Source organism: Lissotriton helveticus, chromosome 1_1 (genome assembly GCF_964261635.1).
Source record: "Lissotriton helveticus chromosome 1_1, aLisHel1.1, whole genome shotgun sequence".
In the NCBI taxonomy this organism is placed as follows: Eukaryota; Metazoa; Chordata; class Amphibia; order Caudata; family Salamandridae; genus Lissotriton; species Lissotriton helveticus.
This window is the reverse complement of record NC_136057.1, coordinates 1,182,386,778-1,182,405,127: the sequence shown is the minus strand read 5'-3', so window position 1 is coordinate 1,182,405,127 and position 18,350 is coordinate 1,182,386,778. Positions and strand designations below refer to the sequence as shown.

Below are 18,350 nucleotides of genomic sequence, written 5' to 3'. Positions count from 1 at the left end.
ATATGAGTCACTTTGTATATCGCTTTGTATTTGGATTGAGACCAGAAATAGGGGATATGATTAAGCATAATTTAATGGGATGGCAGCCATGTTCCCTGGACGAAGTCCTGAGACATACAAAATCTTGTAGTGATGAAATTGAAGTAAAACAAAGAAAACTCAAGGAGAAAGCAATGTGGGCACAAGTAAAGGTTGCAAAGCATTAAGTAGCTCAATTAGAAAATAAAACTGCAGAAGGGAACCAAAATAGAGTAAAAGGGAATTTTAGTAGGCCAAAATTAACTGGAAATAAGAAGAATTAAAGAAGAAATATCCCTGTCATAATGGCGGTAGGACGGGACATTGGAGGAAAGAGTAAGTATTCACCGAAAGTTAATTCGGAAAATACATCATTGAATCCACAGGTGCAGAATGAGATAATTCAACAACCATCGCCACAGCAGGTAGTTAATCCACAGTGTCAGGTGCCACAACCTCCACTTCCTCACAATGTAAACCTACAGAGATACAGTACAGAGACAGGATTCTGCACAGGAGATCAGGTAACAGGAAATAACAGAGTGCATGTGAGTCTGCAATATTGGCTGAAAGAAGACGGAAGCGAGTCGGATGACAGTTTCTGACGGTGTCTGAGAGAGGGAGAAGAGTGCGTGCTTGGCGCTACTCTAGAGGAAGATCAGCCTGGACCATATGTGAATGGGAAGGTGAATGATGTAGATGTGACTTTCCTAGAGGACACAGGTGCTACCCATTCTACTGCTAGATCAGTGGAAATTCAAAATCTTCCTCTCTCGGGGGAACACATTCAAGTTGTAGGTGTAGCTAATCAGCAGATTAAAACGTCCTTAACAAAACCAATTGAAATAGAGATTGGAAATTTCAAAGATATGCATCGATTTGTAGTGTGTGACAGTAGTCCTGTAAATCTTCTTCGAAGGGACATACTGTGTAAAATGAACAGTGCCATTTATTGCTCACCAGATGGCATTGAGCTTCAAACTCCAGATGAGGATAGTTTGTATAGAATGACAATGACACTAATTGAAGCCGAAAAGAATAGTATGTTTCCTGTGTTTGATCGAGAAAAGATACCTGAAGAATTGAAAGAGGTAGTCAGAGAGCAAGTGTGGGATTTCACAGGAGAAGATATTGGATTGATGAAAAACGTAGATCCTGTGAAAGTTTCTGTGAAAGAAGGAATAAGCTATCCAAATATTCCTCAGTACAAAATCACAGCTGAAACAATTGAAGGAACAACACCAGTAATAGATAAAATGATTGAGCAGGGGTTTTGAGTGAAATAAAAAGCAGTCCTTGCAATTCACCAATAATGGGATTGAAAAAGCCTAACGGAACTTTCAGAATAGTACAGGACCTGAGAAAGGTAAATAGGATAGTTGTTCCATGTTGTCCAATTGTGCCAAACCCAGCAGTATTTCTATATCAAATTCCACATAATGCAGAATGGTATACAGTCATTGATCTATGTAATGCGTTCTTCACGGTTCCATTACACCCTGAAAGCCAACCAATATTTGCGTTCCAATTCAGAGACCGTATTTTGGCATGGTGCCGAATTCCTCAGGAGTATACTGAAAGTCCCTCAATCTTTAATCAATTTTTAAAGAAATCATTAGAACATGTAAGTCTACCTGGATAATCAGTTCTAGTGCAGTACATTAATGATTTGTTACTGGTGTCAAAAACAATAGATGCATGTGTTTCAGACACTGTTACATTGTTAAATCATCTGGCAGATGAAGGACTTAAAGTGTCACCATCAAATTTACAATTTTGTCAGAAAGAAGTACAATATTTAGGCCACAAAATTGCTAAGGGAATCAGACAAGTCACCTTAGAAAGAATAAAATTGATACAAGGAATGAAACCTCCAAAAACACAGAGACAGGTGAGAATGTTTCTTGGAATGTTTGGATACTGTCGACAATGGATTAGTGGATTTTCACTAATAGCTAAACCCTCTCAGAGACTGACAAAAGCAGATGTAAAAGACCCAATAATACTGAATAAGGCAGAACTGGAAGCTTTTGAGCAGCTAAAAACAAGTCTGTGTTAAGCACCACCATTGGGAATGCCAGATTATGAAAAAGAGTTTGAACTATACTGCAGTGAGAGGGAAGGATGCGCATTGTCAGTTTTAATACAGAGGCATGGAAAACTGAGAAAGCCAATTGCATACTTTTCTGCTGTTTTACATCGCGTTGCACGGGAGTTGCCGGGATGCTTAAAAGCAGTAGCTGCTACAAGTATGAGTAGTGAACAAAGTGAAGGTATAGTGATGGGATTTCCTTTGAGAGTGTATGTACCTTATTCAGTGGAGATCCTCCTCACTAGAAACAAGACACAGTATCTTACCAATAATAGAATGACAAAATATGAGAAGACAATTCTAGGTGCAGACAATGTTACAATTTTAAAGTGTGTAAGAGATGAAGTGGATCACAAATGTCTGGATGTCCTAGAATATTGCACTAAACCAAGGCCTGCTATCAAAGATGTACCTTTACCTGAATCTGATTATGTAATGTTTGTTGATGGATCATGTCTGAGGACAGATGAGGGTGTACTGAGCGCTGCGTATGCTGTTTGTACAGTAGCAGATGTCTTAGAAGCATCTTGTCTGAAAGGAATCCGGTCAGCTCAAATTGCAGAATTGATTGCTTTGATTAGAGCATGTGAGTTGGGAAAAGAAATGAGGATCACCATAGTGACGGACAGTCAGTATGGATTTGGGGTTGTCCATGATTATGGTCAACTGTGGTCCCAAAGAGGTTATATGACTTCGGCAAGATCCCCCATTAGAAATGCTGAATTTGTGAAAATGTTAATTGATGCCATTCAATTGCCAGATAAGATAGCTGTTGTAAAATGCGTAGCTCATAAAAAAGGAGATGATTATATTACTCGTGGTAATAAATATGTGGATTCAATTGCAAAATACTGTGCCAAAAATCTTGCATCTATTAATCGGGATAGGCAAACTGAACATGTTTCAAGTCCTTTGATGCTCACCACAGTAGTGGAGACATGACAGGAGGTAAAACAAATGCAGGAAGAGGCTAGTGAAGAAGAAAAAGATAACTGGTTAAAAGCAGGACGTAGACAAAGAGAAGAGGATGAAATATGGGTTTACAAAGATGAAAGACCAGTAATGCCTGATAACATGATCTCAAATATGGCCCGAATGTATCATGGTCAAGCCCATATCGGAAGAGACGCCATGATTCGAATGTTTAGACAGACATGGTACAATCCTAAGTTTAGGATGATTGCTGAGAGCCTTTGTCAGAGATGCCTTGTGTGTCAACAACTGAACCCAAGAAGAAAAACTGTTGTGAGTTTGGGAACCATAGGACGGGAGGGAGGTCCATTCACAAGAATGCAGTTAGATTTCATTGAGCTTCCACCATGTAACAGACTTGGGTATGTACTAGTGATCATTTGTTTATTCTCACGATGGGTTGAAGCATTCCCCGCTAGGAGGAATGATGGAGTGACTGTTGCCGAACTCTTGCTGCGTGAGATAATACCACGCTACGGTTTCCCAGTAACTATTGAAACAGATCGTGGAAGTCATTCTCACAATGAATTAATGCAAATGATTTGTGAGGCACTGGACATTCGTCAAAAGTTGCACTGTGCTTACAGACAAAAAGCTTCAGGGGTGGTTGAACAAGTAAGTGGAACAATAAAAAAAAGAATTGCAAAAATGTGTTTGGCCACAGGACTAAAATGGCCCGATGCACTGCCACTTGTTCTAATGACCCTGAGGAGTACTCCTGACAAAAGAACAGGATTAAGTCCGCATGAGATTTTAATGGGAATAGTCATGAGACAAGCATTTGTACCAGTTGATAAACTGTTGAGGATAAATTATGATATCATACTGGATGACAGCAAAACTCTGTCTGACGTAGTAACTTCTGTGTTCCATCAGGTGGGAACTGAGTCACAAACGAAAGAGAAACATCCAGCTCATGATCTAGTCCCTGGAGATTGGGTTCGGATAAATGTTCACAGGAGAAGAAATGGTCTAGTGCCTCGCTGGCAAAAACCTCGACAAGTTATTCTGGTTAGTACCACTGCAGTTAAGTGTGCTGGAATCAAAAGGTGGGTGCACGTCAGTCGCACTATTCATGTGCCAGAGCCTGAAAATCTCCAGGAGGAGAAAGCACCACTGATTCAGACACTGAGGGTGAACCAGAGAAAGATCCAGATACTAAAGCTCAACCTGTTCGTCGACATCTGGATAGATCAGATACTAGCTCTGTATCAGAAGGAGAAAATGAAATTGTTGAAATACCAAATATTGAAGATCGACCTGTAAGTCGAGATTTGGTAGAAACTGATACCAGTAAGGACACTGAGTTATGTGAAAATCAAACTGGTAATTCAGAAAATACTGAAGGACAGTCTGAAAGCTCCGAAAGCAGGAACCGGAATCTCGAAACTGGTGAAAAGGAAATAACTCACGATGAGGATGAGCTTACAAGTACCAGCTATTGAGAAGTTCCTAACAGAGTGAAAGAACTGACCAGAGAGAATTTACATTCCGAAAAAGAATCAGATCCTGTAAAATTCATTATAAATGAAACTATAGAAAGATCTGAAACAGAGACAGACGACAGTGATGATGAAACTCAATTGAGGAGAAGTTCAAGAAAACGAACTTGGAGAGTGGAGCGAAACACTACTGAGCCTGAAATAAAGAGTGAGAAAAGGAGATAATTGGCCTAAAGAAATTGATGGACTGAAAATCAAACTAAAGCAAAAGTACAAGAGGATCAAGTAAATTAAATAACCAGTCAAAAGGAGTTGTTGGGAAAGAAAATAGAGGTTGTGCAAAGGCCAAAAAGAGTGAGGAGACCAAATCAAAAATACAAATCACATGACTGACCCTACATGGTGCTGCCTCCAATAAGAGAAGTAAACAGCAGCCAGGAGAACTTGCATTGTCAAGGTGTTGAAAAAGAAAGCGAGTAAACTGAAACACAAAGAAAAGAAAAGAATTTCCAAGTGTAACAGTGCAACGAAAGGCATATATATATATATATATATATATATATATATATATATATATAAAAAAATGGCTACTAATGTAGTGATTAAATCTAAATATTCCATTTTTAGAAAATGGTGTAGAATGTGGTTAATTTGTACTGGAATATGAATGTTAATATGGTTAATTCTTGCTATTATCATTCCTTTTAGACCCGATATTGAAAAACTGTAAGCAAAGGAGAGTTTGAAAGATAAAAATGATGATTTGAGAAATTAAAAATTACATGTATATAGGCCCAAAATTCATCAAGATAAGTCGCTCAGAGATTTTTCTAGAAATACTTTTTCAAGACTATTGCCTGAATATGTGAGGACAATGGATGCCAGCGATTGCTATGTCTGTGTAAAGCTGCTTGCATCTGTCGCCGAAGGTGTGACGTACCACAATTTACCGTTAACATATGGAGTAACCTGTAGTGTAATAACAAGTTTATGTTATAGAACTAGAAAATTAGAATATCATTATTCTGACTCAGATGATGTATTTGCGAAATTGAAAATTGTTGCATAACTAAATCAAATTAAGCCTGCTAAACTTTTTGGAAAATATTTCTTAGAAACACAAGAATTGACACATGAGTATGCCTTTAAACATAATTTGACTTGTAAAATGAGAAATGAAGAGAAAGTTTTTCTAAATATGGTTGAGGAAAGGAGACAACAATATAAGCGACAAGAAAATTGAAATCGACTAAATCTACAAAATGGGCATTTTCAGATGATAATATTGAAGGACATAATGTAAATGTGGCTATAAATATAGATATACCATTGTTAGGGAAATTATGTAGTCAGAGAGATAACACTGTGTATGACAATTATTTTGTGGGAGCAAATCAATGTGAAGATACTTATATTATCAAAAGGGGATGGGGATTTAAAGGTGGAAATGACCCAGTTTTTCCGGGAATTTATTTTCTGTGTAAGAACAAAGCTTATTATAGGTTACCAGATCACTGGTACAGGTCGTGTTACCTTGGCTTGGTCTTTCCTCAAATTGTTCATGTTGATAGAGGTACGAATGAGATTAATGAAATAGGTAAACCACTAAGTCGTAGAAGAAGAGAAAGAGTAATTGAAATAATAGGTGATGTTTTTGGAGCATTAATATCAGCAGTAGGCATATCATTTAATGCAAACCGAATTAGAAAATTGTCAACAAAAGTAGACCAATTGTCAACAGACACAGCTGGAGGATTTCTAATGGTCAACACTAAAATGTTTGCTATAAGAAGTATGGTGATGCAAAATCGACTTGCTTCAGATATAATTTTGGCAAAAGAAGGAGGCGTTTGTGAAATTGTAAAGGCGCAACACTGTTGTACCTACATTCCTGATAAAAGCCAGAACATTGAGAGATATATTACAAATATTACGCAATTGCATAAAGAAATAGAACCACTGGAAGTTGAAGGTGTTCTTGAGAAACTTGCTAGAAGTTTATCAGCAGTTAAAAAATGGTTTTATGAAATAAGTAGATCTATTATAGGGAAAATACTAATACCAGTAACTGTAATAATAATAATAGTGATCTTAGTTCTGAGATTAGGTTGTCAATGTAGGCAGAGAAGAAATGTCAAAAGGTCTTTGAAGAAAAAGATTGAAGAAAAATAAGACAGGGAAAGGGAAAAAGGTGATATTGAGATTGAACAATTTAAAGAAAAATGTTATCAAGATAGAAAGAAATTAGAAGAAAAAGAAATATAACGTACTAATTAAAAGAATTTGAAACATGTTGAGATAAAAAAATTCAAAATTTTGGGAGATATTTGGTGATAAAATCACCAAAGCGGGAAGTTGATGGAGCAAGGTGGAAACAAAAATGTTTGTATACCCCTTGTGAAAGTAACTTTTCGTAACAATAATATGTACTAAACGTGTGGTTTTGAAATTAACCAACATAGAATAGAATGCACACACACAAATACACGTGGGATATTAATTTTCCTGAAATTGCCAAGCATAATTTACTAATTTGTCGTATATTGTGTCATAAAGGGTACGCATTTGTCGTAAACTAATTGAGAAATGCATGAATGTTTTTTTTGTCTGTTTATTTGTGGCATAAATCATGAAGATTGGTAAGTAAATTAATGCATAGGTGTTGCTTAAAGCTAGGTAATTACTAACTGGGATATTATTAGAAGGGGGAGGTAAACAGAAAGGCTTTATTTCGTAAATTTACGTTTATTTGTGTTTGTTTCTGTAATAGTTCCTACATTTAGGCCTGTGTGATCAAAACAAAATGGAAGCTGACTGTGATTCCAAGGTGGCGGCCTAAGTACGCATGCGCGAACTGGAAGCGCGAGCTGCCTGTGCCTGAGCAGTATGGGTCAAGGACAGCGTGCCCCGCTACATGGAGTACATGCCAAGTTTGTTGAAGTCAGCAAGTTAACTCGTGGTAATGGGACACCGAATAACAATTTAAAGGACACTTCGAAGGAAGTAAAATTTGAACAATAGCACCACTATTTTTCTAGTCATAATGATGACTTTGCATAAATGGAACAGTAAAGAGATGAGGTGATGCTCATCCAACTCTACATTGACCAATCACGGACATTCTAGGACATAAAAGTTACGAATTTAGATAGATAAGTTAGTGAAAAAGGGTATAAAAGAGGCCATTTGGGACTTTGAAGGCAGCTTGCTTTTCGACCTAATCTTTGCACCCCGAGATGCTGTCGGTCTGCGCAGTTTTTCTTATGGCGCAGGGACTTTGAAATGTTTCTGAACTTTAACTTTTGAATGGATGCAAAATCCTATGAGAAGGGAACATGAGAGAGATAGAGAGGTGTTTCTTTGGGAACTAATTTGTTTTCGTGCTGATGTCTGCGTCTCTACATTTGGGTAATATACCGTCAACTTATTTTCCTAAACTGTCATGCTAATAAATTAATGTTTTTGAATTTAACTTTTCTTTCAGGATTATTAATATATAACTGAATTCTTCTTTCAAATAGAACGTAGAGATCAAGCTAGGAGATTTAATCTCTAAATAAAAAATAAATACATGGAGAATTAAGCATGTCTTGTTGTCCTTTAGTTAACTTTTACTAGCTGATCCATCGAAAATGAATAGTGGGGTATTTTAAATCTTTCTTTCAGAAAAACCATGGTATTAGAATTAAAAACTGCAGGCGTAAATAATGTATACATTTTAAGTTTAGGCACTCCGATATAGTACCGCGGCTCTCCTTTTAGTCCTTGAATCCTCGGAGCAGAATAAATGTGTGAATGAATGAATGGTAAAAGTTATGGGCCCATTTGTGAGAAAATAGTGAATAGCTCCGTGGGTTAAGGTGCTGGTTTATGAAGAATTTTCGGAGCCGCACTACACCAGAGCGCAGGCATCTATAAAAAGCACCAACTCATATCGCAGTGACAAAGGCCATAACTCAAACCATTTCTTCCTTTACTCAGCCCTGCTTTTAAAGCTTTATAGCACAAGGCCCCCTCTTAGCCGAACATACTGCACCTTATTACTCAACTAGGTTCATCTCGGTGCAATGGTGCTAACTGTCCAGTTTCTCTTTTTATGCCTGTATTTTTGTATAGTAGCACCATGTTTTTTTTTAAATTTAATTTTGGATACAATGCCATGTTTTCAGGTTGCAAGGATTTTATTCTTCACATTTTTATGACTTATGTAATTTTGCATATAATGTGATTTTACTCATATTGCAAGGGCTTTTATTAATCAAGCAATAAAGTCTTTACATGGTGGAAGGTCTAATGTATCTTATTTGTTGCAGGTTAATGTAAGTTTGAAGGACACTGAGAATAGCTGTACTGTGGAGGATCATGAGAACTTAATGAGCCCAAGATGATATATTTTCACTCTAACCTGATTGGATCGTAGTATGGAAACCATGTGTAGGTGTAGCAAATGTTAGAATGTAGTGAGTTAAGCTAGAGTAGGGTATACTTCAGAATGCCTATAGATTTCGACTTAGCATAGACCAGAGTAGGAGATTTAAGAGTATTCTCTTTATGGTACAAACTGACTTTACTTAGACCTTCATTTTGAGACGACCGTATACTGGCTCATCCGGTCTTCCTTAAAAAAATTATTTTAATGATCTACACATTATTGGACGTATTCAAATTTGATTGATCGTTACTAATTTGATGATTTTTTACTTGGGTAATCCATGTAACTTTTAATAAAATTTTATGATGCGTCAGTTAATCATTCTCTGGCTTTCTTGTGGAGACTAATGTGGTTCACGTTATTTGAATGTATTGACTTGCTGAATGGCCTCTGTTTTGAATTTCAATTAATCAAAGCACTTTATGGGTCCTAAGAGTAGCACAAGGAAAAGTGCTAACAAAGGTTTATAAAAAACAAATAAACTAATGCAGCCTGGGGAAAGGATGATGATTCGAGGGTATGCTTTACTGATTAGAGTAAATATACCATGTACAATATGAATTGTGTTCAAAGCTCATAAGCACTCAAATAACAAGAGTGAAATGGATACTTTGCAAACTTATTTCTAATAATCCCAGCACCATTTTTAAATAAACAATTTCTTAAATTTAATAAAATCAGAAAATGATACTTACCAAGTAATGTAAGTTCATTATTCACTGAACAGCTAACCACAAGCACGTCCTTTTGATATGTATACAGCAGCTAAGGAGACAAATCAACCTGTTACTACAAGATATGGTTTAGGAGGCACTTATAATTTACATTTAGCCCCATGCTGACTGTTTGCAGCTGCCGAGGCTTCCACACATTTAGAGAGGTATTTAGAGAGGTCCTAGTCCAAGGTCCCTTTCAAATTAGGCGAGTCATGTGGTTATTGATCAATGTGCTAATATTACCATCGTTTATTTTTTTCTTCACAAGTCTAACAATTTGCATGACAATATTGTCTACCACATACTTGGCTGGTCGTACAATAAGAGGCCCAGACTCACTCTAGGCAATCTTTTTTTTCCACAGGAAACCCAAGGACTAGCTTTACCCAACATTAGATTATACTATTTCGTTACCATAACCAGTTTTTGTAGCAAATGGAATTTATTCATACTTATGTTAACACAGTAATAGAGATTATATTAAGACAAACAATTCCAGACATTCTATATGTTCCTAAATCTCCTAAAAGCCAATGCAAACTAAATCTAATAAGCTACTGTCCTTTTTAAAGGACAGATCATTTTTTAGGTTTCTCAAGATTCCTTTAATCAACATTTATAGCACATTTACTATTTGTACACCCATGTTCCCATTCTTGACCCCATTAGAAATGAAGACATGGCTAGAAAGTTCGTTTGTCCTATCTACATATTTTATCGTGGGCAAAGGTTACCAGCTTTAAGAATCATTTGTTGAGCAGGAGCGACTTGTAAGAAATGGTTTTGGGTGTCTTTTGCTCAATTGGCGAGTACGGTTGATAAGACCCTACTTCAGCAAACAAGAGTTAGCTGAAATTCTCCAAATGAAGTTCGAGTAGGAAATTAACATTAGAGGAAATTGGTAAAAATGCTACGCCACCACTCCCAGGCAATAATTTTAAGAAAATTACTAATACATGAGTTAGGGAGACCAAATTGTTATAAACTAGAAATTATCTTGAATTTATTAACAACTAGGGGCACTTACTTTCCCTGTGTGCATTTTTGCATCAAATGTATGCTATACACCTGTTTTTTAACATAAAGTTGGCATATGCCTGCATTCAAAGTAGCCTACGTGTCCGAATCAGGTTTTACAAAATTATTTGCTAATGACCTGGATCTGTGCACGCTTAAAAGAATTTTGATAGGAATTTTTTTAAACCATATTCCCAATTAACCCAGATATACATCATTATTAGTCCAATCATAGTTCTGTTTGAATGCTCTCTCGATAAAGGTGATCATGCCAATGCTCAAATTAAACACAGTTTTTATTGCAATGTTTGCTGGAAATCTTCTAGTTCCGCAATCATTTGAAGATTGGTTTAAGAAAACGTCTAGAAAGCAAGTTCTAAAGTGCATCTGTTGAAACGGATTGAGACATAGTGAATCTGTTGAAACGGATTGAGACAATCAGTAGATTTAGAATAATATAGGCTTTCTGGGAGCCCAAATACAATAGATGGGAAGGTAAAAGTGCATGTTTTCCTCTTTGCGGATTTCTTTTTTTATATTGTGAACCAATTCTGATCTCAGTACTTTATTTGCAATTATCCTCCTCAAATTAACAAAAAGTGTTAGTAGTAGTATCTGAAACAGCAGGTCACCTTATATAGTGGCACACCACTACCCAGGATACTGCTTTTTGGACTGAAATAATTAAGTCATGAAGGCACTCAAAAGAGGAAGTATGCTTTGTCATTTAGAGGGGAAAAATCTCCTCTACGTCTAAGCTCTGTCAGTCAGCACATTGCTCACATGATACTTCTAGATTTTCAGACTAGAACCACTTTCAATAAAAGGGAAAAAGTCAGCCCCCCTGTCTGTTTACAAGGCCTAAATTGGGCTCAATTGCAGAACATCATGCCAAAGGTCCGGGGGGAGGCGATGCCAGAGGCCTCAGTTTATAAAGAAGAACTTCATGAAACAAACCGGTCTTGGAAATAAGTTTATAACATGGAATATTCCAGGACAATTCCTTCTCCACAGACAACTTAGTCTTACATGCCAAACACACTGGGGCCACACACCCTGTCCTATATACCATCCCAGAAATGGGAGACGGACACCACCTTATCACATGGATCTTTAAAGCCAAATGGGAGGACGACTTTGGACGGGTATTGCATAATAAGGAATGGGATCAGGCCCTTGAATTCCCCAGACAGGTCGCCCCAAACTCCCATTTTAAAACAATACAGTTCTTCATACTTCACAGGGCGTACTTAACCCCAGCTGAATTAAATTGTTACTCTGCCGGGACGCAGATCGGCAGCCCCCGCTGCTACATTCCAGACGCTAATCTAACACACATGCTGTTGACTTGCTTGCTTGTTTCAATGCATATTCAGTGGGTGGAAACTGAGTAATTCAGTCAGACCCTGCAAATAAATTGCCCACCAACATTGAATAAAACATTTATCATGTTTCTGTATATGCAATAACCATAGAACACAGCATTCCAACATCAGCACAATACTTACACATGTTTGCAACATTACTGAAAGATGAAAAGCCCCTCATCAATCAGAAAACTGCAAAAAGTAGAGTCATCATCGAAAATGGAATCCAATGGGCTCAAACATATTAATATTGGTGGGTTTTGCTCAGGAATTGATGTGGAAAAAGAACAGATGATGGACGGAATGCTGAACAAATCAAACATTCATCCCCGGCCACAGGTCCATTGTTTCTTTTGCACACCACACCTTTCCAGTTTAGGCCCAGCCATAAGCAAATCAGTCTTGACCCTGCTGCCCATGGGAACAGTCCAGCCCAAACTGCCAGGCTAGGTCCTCCCTGGACCAGAAACAAGCATCCTGGGACTAATGCTGGGGTACTACCCCTCATCAGCCAGGCTCGCTTGAATCTGGTGGTGTTGCGAGCACAGGGCCAAAATCTGGGCATTCTCTTCCCACTTAGAGCAACAAATGCATAAGCAGAAGGTGGACGGAATGCTGAACAAATCAAACATTTACTGTTCCCATGAGGAGCACGGTCAAGACTGATTTGCCTGTGGCTGGGTCTAAACTGGGGTGGCATGGTGTGCAAAAGAACGAAGGATTTAAACAAGATCTCTTGACTGGGGGGGTGAATGTTTAATTTGGTTCGTATTCTGTCCATCATTTGGCTGTCTTTTGCAGGATGTGATATGGATTACTGAGCTGGCCTGGGTGGACAATGTGATATTGAAAGCTTGTACCAGCCACTTGGTGGACCGACACACTAGCTATACTAATATTTCAATGAGTGATACCACATAAAAATTATGCAAATTCACAAACAACAAAAAAAAGTCGGACATCCTGGATATCTCATCAGCCCCTTAGAATCCATAGCCTTAAACCTAACCAAGCTTTCACAGTCTATAATGTGAATGGCTGGTCATGGTAAACATTGTCGGGTGGCAGGGAGTCAGCCGATCTGGTTCTCCCACTGGGTCACGCTACCAACTGGGGAACCGAGAGTTTGAGTTATGGTCTAGTTGTGTCCTTAAACATAGTTCTTTATAAAGAGAAGTCAGGTCTTAAGACAGTTCCAGAACTAGCACAATTACCCTCAACCAGCAGACACTGCGTGCGGTGAAAGGGAATGGTATGTGCCCTACTGAGACTGTTTAAAGGATAATAGAAGTAGACTCAGTACGTCAAGAAAATGCAGATTTACTGCAATCACTGCCCAAGAATGTATTCTGTATGTCCACTATATTCATATGAATAGAAGCCGAACTTTCTGGTTACCCGTGCTGCATGCTCCAGAGTGATTTCCTTCCTCACGCCAAACTCCACACAGAATCCACTGGGCAGTACTGATTCCTGTTATTCCAGGCAGATCACAGTGAACGAGAGTTCTCCAGAGCCACAGGCGGCTTCTCAATCTTGGACGGAAATTGCAATTTTTAGAGTCCTTTCAGATTAGAAACCCTTTTGGGTTAATGTGTTAAAGCTCCCCCAGAAGTCCAGACAGCTATAACTTACTGGTTCAAGGGGACCCGCATGTATCTCAGTTTGGTACACTGGTGGAAAACAAAGGGTAAACAAAAAGAATGGAAGGTTTAAAAAAACACAGAAAAAATAAACTATAAAAGGGCACAATCTAGGACGCTCATCTCCACAAGGAGGGTGGCACTAGGCAACAGCTGCTAACCTTAGCATATATTCTAAGGGATACACAACAGACATCAGCAGTGGGTTTCCTGCAATTTCAAACAGCCACAGAGGGTCATAAGATTTGGACTGGATGAGTGACAGGTCAGGCATTCCAAGTAGGGATAGCTTGTTTCAGGGAAGGCCTGCTGGCAGAGCAGCTAAAAGCATTAAAACTGTTTTACTGAATCTTTTATCCTCCAGCATGGCTTAGTCCTGGAAATGAATATTAATTCACTAGACGTACACAGAGAGGAGAGTAGCTATCACTAACTGAGCATTTGTAGCACCGTAGCCATCAGGTGTGGAAAAGCCATGTGCCCATCAATTATGACTGCATTTACAACCCAAGCAGAGATTGGTGGACATTTGATTTGTTTTACTGCATTCGGGCCAATAAAACCTCTACTGTAGCACAGCTGGATGGGCTGAATGGCTCTATTAGAGGAAACATGGCGTATGTAACATCGTTAACATAACATGGAGGGGAACCTTCACCCTATACTAAATTAATAATGCCCTTGGTGTGACGCCATCAACACCACACATCACTTGTTGCAACTGACCACATACATAAAGACTGACTGTTTTTACATGGAGACAATCAGTTGGTTCCTCTAGAGGTACAATTAAAACAGACAACACAAGCCCACCTGACACCAACTGTCAGTCTCCCCATAGCCCAGTCAGAACCATTGGTCATTGTCTATGGGGCATGTGTGTACAGTCTAGGAGGTCCATAAGAACCTGGCTGGCAGACCCTTTAAAAGTCAAGAAGCACTTTCAGCAGCCTTGAAAGAAATCCTGTTCACAACAGGGAAAAACGAAAAAGCAAGCAAGGGAAACTGAAAAAAGGCATGATTAAGCTGACAGTGCTGGGAAGGTTGTCCTTACAATTCTTCAACAGACATCACTACCTCCCTACAAACAACATTATATGCAGCAGCAAGAGGCACTTGAACCATGTGTTTAGTATAGAGAGTGTGCGTCTGTGTAGATGAAGGACAACAAGACAACATTCAGCAAGAGTCGCCACCGAGCAAGCTCTATTTGAGTCACTGCATTCTTTATGAGCGGAGTGTTCACGTGACCATAATACACAAATGATTCAAGAAGGAGTCATTCAGACTAATCATATGACAAGTTCAAATTTCATTTCTTGCAAGCAAATCATCAGCACAGTGACAACAAAACAGGACCACAGCTAAACTCTAGTAAAAGATAAATAAATAAATAACTGGTGAGGTATACAATGAACACTCCGGGATGAACTGGTGTGCCGAAGTTAATGTGCAGCACATTTTCTTGAAGCAGCTAGGAATTAGCTTGATTAATTTCAGTATTGGAAAGTATAAGACCATAACAGATTCACTTCCGTGTGAACATATGGTGTACATCCAGCTGGAGGAGCAGGGTGTTGGAGAAGAGAATTTCAGTACACATTTTTATAACTGAATAGGCAAAAAAAACTGTCTTTGTAAGGCACACGTTAATTTAGTTATGAAAGGTAAATACATCTAGCAAGGAAACGAGGTAGGCAGTAAATGCCATGAGAGAACCTGTACCAACCTACCAAGAACCACAGAAACAAATACATACAGTCCTACTTATAACTATACACTCCCAACTTTAGATCCTATACACTATAATTTGGAAATGTGGCCGTTAACAGTTATTCATGAAGCAGTACCAAAGAAAGGTAGGATAGGGCTTATGTGGCCATTTTTCAAATTACAATGACCAGAATAAAAACAAGCACTGGCAAACCCAATAGGTCTTGCCTTTGGAAATACTGACTTTGTCAATGAATGTCAAAGAAAAAAAAATAAGCCTATGACACTGCCGACAATGTCATTTTTAGGCTTGTGATCTCCTCAATATTGACCTAGGTAACTTGAACCCTTTAAATTGATGATATGGCCAGGGCAGGAGTGAGTAGTTAGTTATAAAATTTGGTCTTTTCTTGTGAAAGGATTTACAACATAAAAATAATCCAGTTTTGTTTTTCATTGAGTTTTGGCACCTGTAATTTGGGGAATTGTAGTCAAGAATTATGGGGATTTAAAAACTAAAAGCACCAGAATGGAAAGTGTGCAGGAATGGCAGGATGATCTCACAATGTATCTGGGACAATTTGAGATTCCTCAATTTGCTGCAAACAGTTTGTCTCTCATAACAAACCCAAGTGAAAGAGTGTAATGGCTTCACCCAAAGAGTGTATTCAAAGCTATTATGGTCCCCTTTCCCATTAAAAGCTCAAATTGGACAAGTAAGGTGCAGTGCTGTGATATCGAGATAACTTGACGAAGGTCACACACCTCAGCAGTTTAAATCCAAAGATGATAATTAACAAAACCCACTAAAATATGTTGAATATGATCAACAAAGGGGTAATTGTTACAAAAGCATGAGTGGGCAATATCTGTTCCTCACTGGGGCCTGTGTCTTCCAAAAAGAAAACAGCTGGGAGCTCTGGCTAGCATGTTGCTTATTTTTGGCACCAGTTTAGCTTCAGGCCGATTAGCAGTTAAATGACTGAGCTCTACACCTGCCAACAACTGCTACAGACTGAATACAATATGAGAAATGTATATGTTTCGGCATGGACATGCTAATTGGTTAACTAGCTGCCTGTTTTTGAATTTAAATTGGCGTAAACCGAAGCATCTGGCACTGAACTTCACGGCTCAGTGATACATCAGTTGATGTTCTTGGGACTGGAGCCATTAAAAAATCCTTTCAAACACAAAGAGATAAAAAAAACAGACCATAACTAATAAACAACAAACAAAGCTGTTAAACATGCTTCTGTGGTGGGGGCGTGGCCAAGATGGCGGTTGCTCTAGTCATGCTTTTATGAGCTTCAGCCCCAGACTGGAACTTTTCCTTTTCCATCATGTGGGATCCTGCCTAGGGACGCCCGCTGACACTAAGCCCCCCTCCTCCTTCCCCCACCACCACCACCACCACCACCACACACACACACACACCGATTTGTTGAGGCAAGGTGCCCGATACTCGGGACCCACTGTGGATCACAACCGTGGCGGCTCCTCTATACGGGCTTTTGGGCACCGCCCCCCTGCTTTCTCGCCATGCGAGAAGGCAGAAACATAAATGGTAATAACTACCATTTATGTTTCTGCCTTCTCGCATGGCGAGAAAGCTGAAGTTCCTAATTTGGGGTGGGCGGTGTTTCTCGAGGGCAGGAGGGAGTGGCTTGCCCACTCTTGTTAATACTGACTGTTTGGGCAGCCTGAGGCCGCCCAAACAGTCAGTAGGAACAACAGTGGGCAAGCCTCTCCCCCCTGCCCTCGAGAAACACCTCCCACTCTCCCTGTTCTCTCTGTATGCTGCAGCATACAGAGAGAAAATGACGCGCGTGGGGCAGCGGCCTCACCAATACCAACGCTGCCATTGCAGCGTTATGATTGGTGGATGGGAGGGAGGCTGCCTACAGCCTTCCTGGTGACGAGCTGCAGAATTCATAGAAAAAGGACGTCGGGAGACTCGGGAAAAGCGGGACAGTACGTTTAATTATTTTATATATATTTTTCCCTTAAACCCCTCCCGACTCCACCCCATCCCCTCCGCGGCGACCCCATTTTCACCCCCTCCCCCGCAATTCCAGCCACGATGCATGAATGTATGTGCTGTTAAATAAAACCGCGCTCAGGCGCACACGGGGCATAGCGGTGCCATTCCTCTATTTTATTGAAGAATTATCACTGTTTGGCTCTCAGAAAACTAGGCAAAGGTTTTCATTTAGATCTCAAAACATCCTCACATAATTCACAATATTAATTTCCTGAAAGATGGCCTATTTGTCGTGGTCAGGCCCAGTTTAAGTGATGTGAGGCGTGTGGTGCGAGAAAAGAAAGCTTTGCGGAGCAGTAGTAAATAGAGTCCTTCCCTGATCATTCCCTGCGTAACCTCACCCCCTTTGCAACTCTGATCTCGATGTTAGTAGCATTTTTCACTATCTGTCCAGAGGTAGGAAACAAACAAACAAATGCCTAATTTATATATTTCAGCCACCTTCAATCCATGGTCTACATCAAGACTCAACCATTATTTGGGTTCATGATGGATTCTATTAGAGTACATGCGGTGGCAGGAGGCAGGGATCTTGGACAAGCTCTGACCCTCCACGCGTATCACAAAGCCAGTGGCGGCTCGTAATGTCCGCCCCACTACTCGTCGACATTATGAGTCGCCACTGATATTAGGGCAGAGGTCCACGGCTGACACAAGCTTCATGGCCGCGAATATGCAACAGTGCTGGGCCACACTACTTGGGCCCGCGATCCTGCTGTCCCTTCCATCTGGGTGAGGAGGCATATTCCTGGCAACCCGAGGTGCGGCGGTGAAAAGGCCGCGAGGGGCGGAATATAGCACTGCAAAAGCCCATTGTACCAAATACTGATACGGACCATATAACCAACAACTGGAGAGACCCTGATAGTGTAACAGGCAATATGGTCTGTGCTG

General features: G+C 39.6%; 1 protein-coding gene across 2 annotated transcripts in view; it reads right to left on the bottom strand.

Moving 5' to 3' along the window:
* Positions 1–18,350, bottom strand: part of GSAP (gamma-secretase activating protein) — a 725,614-nt gene that overhangs the window by 569,959 nt on the left and 137,305 nt on the right. For both annotated transcript variants that reach the window (XR_013608568.1, XM_078679324.1), the window contains exon 4: positions 9,652–9,721. Coding sequence is in view for 1 of the 2 variants with exons in the window: in XM_078679324.1 (XP_078535450.1) it covers positions 9,652–9,721 (70 nt within the window). In the remaining variant the exon portion in view is untranslated. The remainder of the gene's footprint in view (positions 1–9,651; positions 9,722–18,350) is intronic.